At 33.4% G+C, this 12171-nt stretch overlaps 1 protein-coding gene across 3 annotated transcripts in view; it reads right to left on the reverse strand.

Moving 5' to 3' along the window:
- The window catches only part of LOC115209168 (arf-GAP domain and FG repeat-containing protein 1), a 113775-nt gene that overhangs the window by 52966 nt on the left and 48638 nt on the right, over window positions 1–12171 (reverse strand). For all 3 annotated transcript variants that reach the window (XM_029777400.2, XM_029777399.2, XM_029777398.2), the window contains exon 2: window positions 4525–4618. In XM_029777400.2, coding sequence (XP_029633260.1) covers window positions 4525–4618 — 94 coding nt within the window. The remainder of the gene's footprint in view (window positions 1–4524; window positions 4619–12171) is intronic.

Genomic DNA, 12171 nt, shown 5'->3' on the forward strand with positions numbered 1-12171 from the left:
GTGGAAGTATATGTTTGTGATTGTGTATTGGGCAAACATTTAGAGATATATGTATATAGTGATCCAGCATATGAATCACAGTTTAATTTTGCTGAAACTACAAAAATGATTTTTGACAATGAATCAAAATGCAAAGACATCATTTTAAGATTAAGCACATGTTGCCTTTCTGAACCAAGCAGTAGAACATAAATACATTAAATCTCATGGGTTGAATGGGTAGTCATGAACCAAGTCAGTTCTTATTTGGAGTTAATGCTCTACTAAATGGTTCAGAGTTTGTTTTCTATCGCTGGATTACCTCCCAAGTGTTACAGAATATATTGTTACAGGCTGATGCTAGTACTGCCTGACTGACACCTGTGCCAGTGGCACATAAAAAGCACCATTTGAGTGTGGTTGATGCCAGCCCCACCAGACTGGCTCCCATGCCAGTGACACATAAAAAGCATCATATGAGCGAGATTGATGCTAGCATCACCTGACTGATCGTTGTCAGTGCCACCTGACTGGCTACCGTGACGGTGACACGTAAAAATCACCATTTGAGCGTGGTCAATGCCAGTACCATCTGACTGGCCCCGGTGCTGGTGGCACATAAAAAGCACCTACAACACTCTCGGAGTGGTTAGCATTAAGAAGGGCACCCAGCTGTAGAAACCTTGCCAGATCAGATTGCAGCCTGGTGCAGTTTCCTGGCTTGCCAGTCTTTAGTCAAACCATCTAACCCATACCAGCAAAGAAAGCAGACATTAAAAGATGATGATGATGATTGGCTGCATTATACTGTGCTCTCAATACTACAGATGTTGTCATGCCTTTAAGACAAGACTAATGAATCTTCTCTATCTCCATTCATTCATCAACCACTTTACAGAGTGTTCTGTACCTATTTTATCATCTCATCAGTTCTAAGGAAGTTGTTTCATCCCCAGCAAGACTAAAGACTTGTCCTTATCTTACATCGTTAGCTTACCAGAAGGTTACCTCATTCCCAGCTGAGAGAAAAGAGAGTGATGAAAGGACAAGAAAGAGGAAATTGGATAGAAAGAACATGAGGCACAATAGGGGAAGAGAGAGTGGGTGATAGGAGGGAGACTGCAAGTAACAGAACAGGAAGTGAGAAAATGCTGAGGGAAAGAGTGTACTGGAGAAAAGAGAGTACTGGGTTAGAATGATGATGAGAGAGCATGATGGAGGAGAGAGAAAGAGTGATAGGTGTCAACAATGAGTGATAGAGAAAGGAGTAATACAAGTAGGGTAAAGATGGGTTCAAGTACGATAGTAAAAGTAATGGATGTCAAAAATAAATGACATGAAAGATATAGACAGGATGTGAGGGATATTTGAGGATACTTAGTTATCAGTATATTACTTTCTTGATAGCAAATAAAAAGTTTTCTTTCAGTTCCCCATAGCAGATAGAATGCCAGCACAAGAAATGAAAAGATATGAAGCCTCTGTTACATATGTGCAGAACACAACAATTAGTAAATTGCAAACTTTCTCAGCCTTGCAAGATCTTTTGTACACAAAGTTCAGATAAGCCTCTGACAGGAATGTTTCAACTGTATTAAAGAGAGAATAAAAAACATTCTAGACGTCCAGGCACTTATAAGAACACTGCAATTCATCCACTGGGTTGAAAACATTGATAATGATCCCAGCACAGAAAAAAAAACACTTGATCTAAGCCAGGCAATTACTTAACAAGGTTAAAAACCTTCACGCATGCTAGTTTTTTTAATTAATTTCTCTTCTCTGAAGAGAAAAACTTTGACCAAGACCAAAAATCTAACAGAAGTGACAGTTTGTACAGATCCTTCTGTTTCCAAAATGATGTACACTAAGTTTACAGTAACTGTGATAGTTTTAGGAGTGGTGAGTGACGAAGCCTTTGTCATAATATCTTACATCTTAGAGTCTTAGAAGTAATGTTGCTGGATTTGTTGAGGTGCTTGAGACAGGTATTAAGGATGGGTGAAGTATAAAGTGAAAGGCCATGTATGCTTCAACAAGACTCAGTATCTGCTCACAAGACCCACATAATCTAGGAATGAATGTCAAACAATATTTACTATCATATAACACCAAATTTGTGTATTCCAAACTTGCCAGATGTAAATCACACGGACTATTACAATTGGAGCATTGCTGAAAGGGAGATTAATCAATATCCTCACAATACCCTAGCTTCAATGAAGGCTACCATTGCCCGGGTGATGTCCAAATGAATTGAAGCAGTTATTGAAACAAATGGTGGACCCATAGAATAATCTTATAAGAAAGTTTATCAAGAACATGTGCACAAATTTTTATTAAAATAAATTTGTTTTTTGCAAGATTACAACTGTTTTATTAAATTACCAAATATGAGAGAGAGAGTGGGAGTGTGTGTGTGTGTGTGTCTGTGAGTGTGTGTGCAATGGATAACAATAAAAATAGATGGTGATCCAATGCAATGTTATCCTTCAGTGCACCAGTGGTGTAATTTAACAAAGACAGGACAATAGAAAGGAGGAACACTGAAAAGGAAGAGTGATTGATAAGAGGGTAATGAATTAAGAGAGATTGCAGATTTTTTCTTGAATGAGTTAGGCAAGTTATCTCCAGCACAGCACTTCACCACAAGTCACTGTCGTTTGTCATCTTTGTGAAGTTCAGCCTCTTGAGATGTCTTCACAATTTCAGACAATGCCTTCTTTGGCCTCTCTTCCAAATGCTTGCCTTATTTCTAATCTTCATAAATTTTCTACATTCAAGATCCATATCTGACAACAATGCAATATCACACTTCATCCATAAGCATTGTATAAGCTGCCTTTTATTCTGAGAAAGAAAGTCTTTGTTGTTAACAGAGATTATAGCTCCCTGAACTTTCTCCACCTTGTTTTTAGTGATAATTATGCTTTTGGAAGACTCACCACAACTGCTAATGAGGTCACCAAGATAACAGAAGTTAACAACTACCTCTAGGGAGTCCTCCAAGTATTTCAAGGAATTTAATCTCATGCACAGACATGGCTGTATGGATTAAAAGTTTACTTCTCAACTACATGGTTGTGAGTTCAGTCCTATAATGTGACATCTAGGATAAGTGTCCTCTACTATAGCCCTGGGCCAACCAAAAGCTTATGAGTGGGTTTGATAGATGGAAACTGAAAGAAAACCCATCGTGTGTGTGTGAGAGAGAGAGAATGCGAGCACAAACATGCATACACATGTGCTTCCTTGTCTTGACACCACATGATAACTGTAAATGTGTAATCATCAGAGAAGCATTGTCATTTGTTTTCAATTTTCTGTGAAAATATGTCTGGGCTTGGAAAAATATAACCTTGTTAGGAAACAAGTGAGGCTTGGCAACAGGGAGGGTATCTGGCTGTAGAAGATCTGCCTTAAAGAATTCCATCTGACCAATGCAAGCATGGAAAAGTGGACATTAAAACAATGACGATGTACCCTCCATACTAACTACTCCTGTGCATTTGCAACATATGAAGTCTACCTTCCTTGTTAGTTTGCTTCTGAATCCACTATATAATTTGTGTGTGTGTAGACAACTCTGGGAGAATTTAAATCACAGTGATGCTGCTATTAAACTGCTTCTCAGTTAGTGTAATTAGTGCTACACCATTAAACTGTTCTTTTTTTTTTATACTTTAAGCAAAGTACAGTGAAACTATATGGCACCTTTCAAAATGGCACAACAATACCTTAATTCATGATCTCTATCTAAGTCAAGCAATCACAGTATCTATCTTATCCTTTCAACATTTTATTTCCAAGTGCACACACATGTAGAGAGAGAACAAAGATAGGCACATATCATGTGGCTCAATGGCTAAATAATACCCTATGCAACAGGTGTTACATATTTTTGTAAGCTCACAAAAATTTCTGCTTGAGTTAACAGGAGGATAAAATATCTATTGAAAATCTATTCTTTTGTAAAGATATTAACTAATAAACCAGTTTCGAAGAATTAAAAATAAGACAAAAGTAAATAAAGATTTATCAACTTCTCACAGACTGAGAACAATACAAAAACCAAAGAATAATTATAATTTTGAAATAATGTTTTTTGACTTTCTTATTTCAAATTAGGCCAAAAACATACTGGTTCTCACTGAAGCAGCAAAATAATTTCACTGAGAGAAAACAGACTTTAAAAAGATCTTAGCAATACCTATGCTTTATTGTACTATAACAATAGTAAGTACATTTATATTAACTTACTGTTGAAAGTTAGTAGTCTTACCTGTAAAATATATTCTACACAATATATGCCATTGTGATACATTCAAGACTCTCCAACTCATAATAATCTCTTGTTAGATGTGTATTTCTACAATCCATACTCTGTATATTTAACAGTGACTAACGCAAGTGAATGTGATACAATTATTTAGAAAATACTTTTGTTTGGTTCAGTATAAACACCATTCATTTTGTGTAAGAATTTTCTTAATGAAGGGTTAAGAGAAAAATGAGAAAATAATAAGCCAACAAGTTTCCACTTACATCATTGCCATGACATTTTAGTAATTCCATTTCATCTGCAGTAAAGCTTGCCATTGATATAGATTTCACTCTGTGGGGAGGGTTTAATCCACGCCTGTAAAACAATTAGTTACTTTTTTAAAACAACATCTAATTTAAAAACATCCATTACAGATTAATATTTTACTAAAGATTCTATCAAACGACTGTTAAAGAGAATATAAGAACATTTGTCCAATCTTTATTAATATCTGAAAGAAATATAATACACATTTAAGAAATAGGTACGTTTATGTGAGAAAGGGATAAAACTGAAGAAGCCACAAATAAAATAAGGCAGAGGAAGAAAAGAAAAAAAATTTAAATATCAGATATTAGACAAATTCTTATACATTGAATAAAGAAGCTCAAGCACATGTCAAATTAACCCATGGCTTAATAGCAATTACATGATAGATACAGAACCCTAATTTCAGGATATAATCTGTAAATTCTACCCTTAACAAGCAAATTTTAACACTTTAAAAAAACTATAACTATGGTATGTATGTCATTGTCATTATCACTATTTTACATCCACAACATGAGTGAGACACGTTACTACTGTCATATTTAAAGTTACTGCTCTCCTAGACAGGCCCTAATGCCAACTACATTACATAGTGTACTGGGTTCATTTTATCAAAGCACCAACATTGCATGGTTTGTATATTCTTAGTACCACTTGATCATTAACCATTTTACAGAGTGTACAGAGAGCATTTGTCTGTGGCACTAGCACTATTGAGATTGCCTTGTACCTATAAGACTAAAGAATTCTCATCACCCCATGAGGTCTCCATTCATTTAGAGCAATGCAATCAAGAAAATAAATAGTAGAGAGGGCAATGACGAATGGCATGTATGTACGTGCATATGTATATATATATATATATATATATAATATATATATATATATGTGTGTGTGTGTGTGTGTGTGTATGTACAATAATACCTTGCCATATCGCGGTTCACCTATTGTGGCTTATTACTTAAGCTTACATCAATTCCTCTGTGGCGTTGTTTTGCATTTATAATAAAATAAATATATACAAATTATAAAAACAAAAAAATATACATTACAGTACTGTTTCTACTTCATGGATTTTCACCTATTGCGGGAGGTTTTGGAACGTAACACCCACAATAGTCAAGGGATTACTGTATATGAATCCATGAAAGGAAGAGTTGAAGGACTTAGAGAATAGTGTGAGGTATAAGGATAGCAGTGCACAATGCTTCCAGTAGAACTCAGACATCATAAGTTTATTGCTAAATCTACTATGCCCGTCATTATTGACATTGGACTTAAGAACAGCACAGCAGTGATTTGTGAACTAGAGAGAAGTGGAAAATATATTAATATGGCAAACACATGTAAGAGAAATACCATAGCTGAGGACAAAAAAACTAATCCTCAGTGAGATTAAAACAAAATAGTTACTGTAAAGTTGGAACGGCTACAGCTGCGTCTAGTTTGGTGTGGTGGCTGCAGGGATGATGACAAGAAAAAGTGTGCCACAGTATGGGCCAAAAAGCCTGGGCATTCCCTAGTAGCATGCTGCCAAAATTAAAGAGATCTCTAGTTGACAACTGAGAAAATTAACACACACACAAATACACACAGGTATGCATGATTACAGACATAGACATGTTGCATGTCTATATAATCATGCATGGTATGCGTCCACTCAGAATCTCACAAGTAGGGTGTCCTGCAGAAAAACTAAGGCCAGATTTGGAATCAATAAATAAATTGAAATAAACAAACAAAACAAATACCATTTTCATCCATTGGGTCTCAGAAGATTCTCTACTTCTTTAAAATTCACTTCTAATTATTCAAGATATTGAGGTGAAATTTGATATACTATTCAATAATACTTTACTGATAATTTAATAAGTTTTATTAGCCTTGTAGCTGTTCAATTACAGGAGGTGCATAATTTAGGGTTTGAGAACAGAACATTTTTGAGGTGGGGTACAGGGTTTCAAAAATCTTTAGTGTTTATTAGGAACAGAAATTTTTTTAGGAAGAAAAGAATTTTCATGAAGATTAGGAAATTATTATAGGGGCCAGAAGAATTTTAATTTTAAATTTGTTTTAAGAAATAATTACATTGATATTGATAATATAAATAAAATTATCGATTTGTTTGAATATTTATATTTTATACTAATTTATGCAAAAGTTTTACTGTTTTTATAAAATTAAATCAATATCAAATGAGATACTTTTCCATTATTTTTTCTAGCATAAATATTCTTTTATTCTCATTGCATGACTTACTTTGCTTCATAAAAAACATTCTATGACTTTATTTATAAAGCAAATCAAGTCTGTGTAAAGTTAGTTTTAATTTTAAACCTATAAAATGATGAGCAATTTACCAATGTTAAATAATTTTTTCAATTTTCAGTTTCTGTATCTTCTTCAGTATAAAATAATCATGTGTTTGTATCTGTATTCATGATTATGTTTCTGCTCAAAAACTTGACAACATGTTGCCATACAGAAAAATTAGGGCCAAATTTAGAATTAGAAAATCAGATAAAACAAACTAGACTCCATGCTGACAACTATCCAAATCTTCATGATAACTGAAACAAAATTCCTTTAACAAAACCTAACAGAAGACTAATGTGAAGTTTGCAATGGAGTTAAAGAGAATGTTCTGCATAGCAACCACAACAGTAACATCACACTTTTTTGGATGTGTCTGATTGTTCAGGAAAGAGCTACATAGTTAACAGTTCTTAAATGTTTACTCAACAGGTTAAACTGTCCTAGCTACAGCATCTTCAGGTATCACAATAACACTACTTCAGGGAAGGCAAACAACATAGCACATTCAAGATTCCACTCAACAATTGCCCATGAGACCAACCAACAATAACAGATCACAGGTTCTAATTTTCAGACTCAGCAAAATAATAATTTGCTTAAACTACTGTGAAAAATAGTATTTAAATTATTTTAAATGTTCAGGAAAAATCAAATAGTTAAAATATGTTTGATAAACTATAATAATGGATTGTATTTATAACAATTTTTATTTCTAACATTAGCATATTACATATGTACATGCATGTGTGTGTAAGACTATTTAATTAAAGCAACCTCAATATTTTAATTGGTATTTATTTAGCTGTTCAGATTAGTTTCAAAGAAACCATATCTAGCTTCATTACAATCATATTCCCAACACTAGCGGTAAACAAGCCAAGACAGAATCACAAATATATGTTTATATTGTTTACTGCAAAACGCTTAGCAATCCCATCTAGGTTCTCCCCTTTTACTAACTTTGACCTTACTTTGTATGTCTGCATAAAAACACTTTTTACCTTTCATACCAACCAGTTGGTTGTAACCATACAAGAGCACTATCATCAAAATATCTGCTAAAAACTGAACCCAAATCACTTGAGTGAAAGCCAGAAATAAGGTTAGAAAATATAAACTTATTTTCAGTTGAGTCCTGATTTACTCATTACTAAAGGAGAAACAATATAAATTCTATATTTATAATAAAGAGCACACCTTTGGTTACATGTAAGTAAGATTTGTAGGCAGAAAAATTTGCTGAAAAGCAATATAGGTTTTACCTCTAAAAATAGAAGCTAGTTTTAAAAGCAAATATGTTTTTCTAGACATCATAAGACCAGTTTTGTAGGATACATTGTAGGTATGATGTTAAAAGCAGTCATGAAGTTTCATTTTTAATGAGTGAAATAAAGTGTTGCCTCTAGATTTAACATATTGTTTTCCATTCTTACATGAAATTCACATTGTCACCTTAACATAACTCCTCCAACTGGCTATCAAGTTTATAGGTCAACTGTATGTCATTCCTGACATAGCAAGTCCTAGTCTTTCAGAGTAATATAACTCAAATATCTTTAATATAACTAAATATCATGAAAACAAGTATTTTCTACAAATTAATTTTTGTGGTAAAAGAAAGAGGTTTCAATGCTGAATTTAACATAAATTACTCCTACTTGATTAATCACAATATATATATATTTCTAAATTCGGACTGATATATATATATATATATTATATATATATATATATATATATATATATATTTATTTATTGTAATCCTTCTGAAAATACTTCTTTGGCAAGTTGATTTTTCTTTCAATACAAAGTAATGACAATGTACACACACACACATTTCAGTATCCAAGCATTATAAACAAATCCTCAGTCTTCATTAATTTGCTACCAAGCAAAGCAACTGAAATATTTTTTAAAATCCATAATAATAAAAATAATTTTGCAATATAATTTAAAAATCAATTATTTCCTTTATTTAGAAATATAGAGTAATAAAAATTTAGAACATAAATTAAGAACAATCCTCTACAAAATCTGTAATTTATAAAGAGACAAAGTCTTTGTGCTTTGTTAAGTGGACATGTGACAAGGACATAAATATAAGTCTACATTTTTGTTATAACTGCTATCCAAACCTGTAATTAAAGCAACAGAATAGAAATATGTTCAAGTGAGAAGTGCTTATATTTAAGTGTAATAGTAATACTTATAACAAATAAAGTGGAGTATTTTGTTGACTTTGAAAACCACCTTATATATATGTGTGTGTGTGTGTGTGTGTGTGTGTGTGTGTGTATAGACACATATTCTGGAGTGGTTTCAATGAAGGAGCAAATAAGACTGCTTTTACATGACTAACTTTCACATAAACTACTGATAGTTGAAATATACCTATTAAACAGTATCCCAAAATTATATCGAGAGGTCAAGCATATGTTAAGTGTTTTCTAAGTGGAGAAACGCTTGGTAAAATCTGAGTAAAGATACTAAGTCTAAATCTTGAAATGTTTATATTAATGCAACATTGTAACCTTTATCCAAAAAGAGCCAACATCTATTTTTCCACTCTAAAACAAAACTTAAATGATGATAAATGATAATGCCTACACAATACCACATTTTCAGACATCTTAATCTGTATCAATTCATCTGTAATGTATATTATTGTAAGACTTGACCCATTTGTCACAAATCCACCATCCCCATCCTTGCTATTGCTACCCTCAATTTTTCATTTAAAATGCATCATTTACACACATTATCTGTCAATACTAACACTATCAACTTTTGCATACACTAATCAATAATTCCAATATCCAGTTGTTTATTCAACACAATATGTACATATATGCAATACATATTAATTATCTACCATACAAATTACTGCTTGTATGAACTCTAATAAAAAACCAACTGCAATCTCACATTATAATTAATAACTATATATCTGTCCTACATAAGAAAAACTGATGTAAAAACACTTAAATATATAATTATTAAAACTACCTGTAAAAAATAAGTATAAAACTAGCCACTTTTGCAGACAACAATAAAGAAAAAATGATATGCCATGTAGTAGATCTAGGTGAAAGCAACAAAGTAAATCTTAGCTATACCAGAACTTCAACATCAAATTCTACCCTTTTTTAAAAAAAACATAGGTCAGAATGAAGAAGTTGATCATCATCCATGACGATGATCATGTTATTGACAAAGTATGTAATATTTCTCTTCAGTACAGCGCATGGAAAAGGTATAAAATCTGCAGACAAAATATGAACAGAGTAATAAAAATTGTGATGCTCAGAATATACTTTTCTCTTAGTAACTGTGACTGGCTGGGAATCAGTGACTAAATGCAGCAATATATTTTTCTTCCTTATTGTTTTACATCTTTCATTTTTCTTAGAAGCAAAATAAGAAATTTTAAGATTTTGACAGTTAGAAGCCCTTCCTGAAGTTACCTGCTCAACCATGAAATAATAGTAACACCTATATTTTAGCCAAGTTAATTAAGGATTATCAATGTCTCTGTTTAAGGATATAGCAGCGTGGCCACGACAAAGTGTGAACTAATCTCAGTGTTATTTCTTTCTCATTTTGCAAACATTTTGCCTCTTATAGTGTAACAGTGAAACATTTTCTAAATATGCAAAGCCCTGCATGAAGCAAGTTTATCCCACAATAGGTACTGTGCAGCCAATAAAAAAGATTACAAGAGAGAATACTGAATAATCTATATAAACTAATGATTTTGATGATAACTCAAATGACATTGGTAAAAAGTTAATCCTACTGTTAAGAGACACAAATTCAATGTATGCAATCCATTTTTCAGACACAGGATATATATATGTATCATCATCATCCTCATTTAACGTCCGCTTTCCATGCTAGCATGGGTTGGACGGTTCAACTGGAGTCTAGGGAGCCCAAAGGCTGCACCAGGCCAGTCAGATCTGGCAGTGTTTCTACAGCTGGATGCCCTTCCTAACGCCATATGTATATGAATATTTGTATATGCATGTGTATATGTGTGTGTGTGTATATATATATATATGCATGCGTACGGGTTTAAATACACATTATTAAATATAATAATGCATACACACACACACATATGTACATGCGTGTATCGATATACACTTCTTTCTTTCCTCTACCCACACTATCACAATAGTCAGTAGAATAAACTCATAAGTCTTATAGAAACTTGACCATTCTTGCTATTCTTCCTTTCCAATTTGTGGTTTACTATTCACTTAAAAAAAAAACCTTGGTATACCTTTTTCTGTGCCCATTCTAACATATCACCCCACCTCACACACATTTATTACTTACATTCTTATCTCTTCCTACCCCTCCCCTACTCCTCTCCCATCTGCCTTCATATCTTGACCACCAACACTCCTTTTTTCACTTTCTCTTCCTTTCCTTCTTTTCTCACCTTTTCCTTTGACCTTTCCATATTAACATACACATCTCTTCTCTCCCCTCTATCCACTTAATACTACCAATACATTCTCAAATTTTCATTCACACCACAAGACTCCTTTGAAGGAACAACTCATAGAATCTATGTCTCCACACTTTCCATTTGTGATGACAAAATATGAACTCCTATTGGAATTTACACACCACGGACAGGAAGCATTTCTACCACTTCTACGCACCACTTTCTTGTATAATGGAACTGCAACTATAACATTTTTATACACTTTTATTTTTATTTCTACATTCATTCTATTTCCCTTTATATTCCTTATTTGCTTCCTTTTCCAAAATAACTCCTCATACAGCACTCTAATCCCTAATATCCCAGAAACAGCTGTAAGACAAACTTTCTCTTTATAAAAGTCCTGAAAATCCCATGCAGCCTTGGTTTTGTTGTCTCATTTTATTTAACACACACACACACACACACACACACACATATATCATCATCATCATTTAGCGTCCGCTTTCCATGCTAGCACGGGTTGGACAGCCAGAAGGCTGCATCAGACCCAGTCTGATCTGGCAGTGTTTCTAAGGCAGGATGCCCTTCCTAACGCCAACCAGTCCATGAGTGTAGTAGGTGCTTTTTACGTGCCACCCGCACAGGTGCCAGATGGGGCTGGCAAACGGCCACGGACGGATGGTGCTTTTTATGTATATATATATATATATATATATATATATATATATATATATATATATATATAATTGCTATTGTTTAATGTCTACTTTTCCAAGCCTGCTTGATGGCGGACAAGGGTATAATGGGGCAGAGTTTTCTATAG

Source organism: Octopus sinensis, linkage group LG3 (assembly GCF_006345805.1).
Source record: "Octopus sinensis linkage group LG3, ASM634580v1, whole genome shotgun sequence".
In the NCBI taxonomy this organism is placed as follows: Eukaryota; Metazoa; Mollusca; class Cephalopoda; order Octopoda; family Octopodidae; genus Octopus; species Octopus sinensis.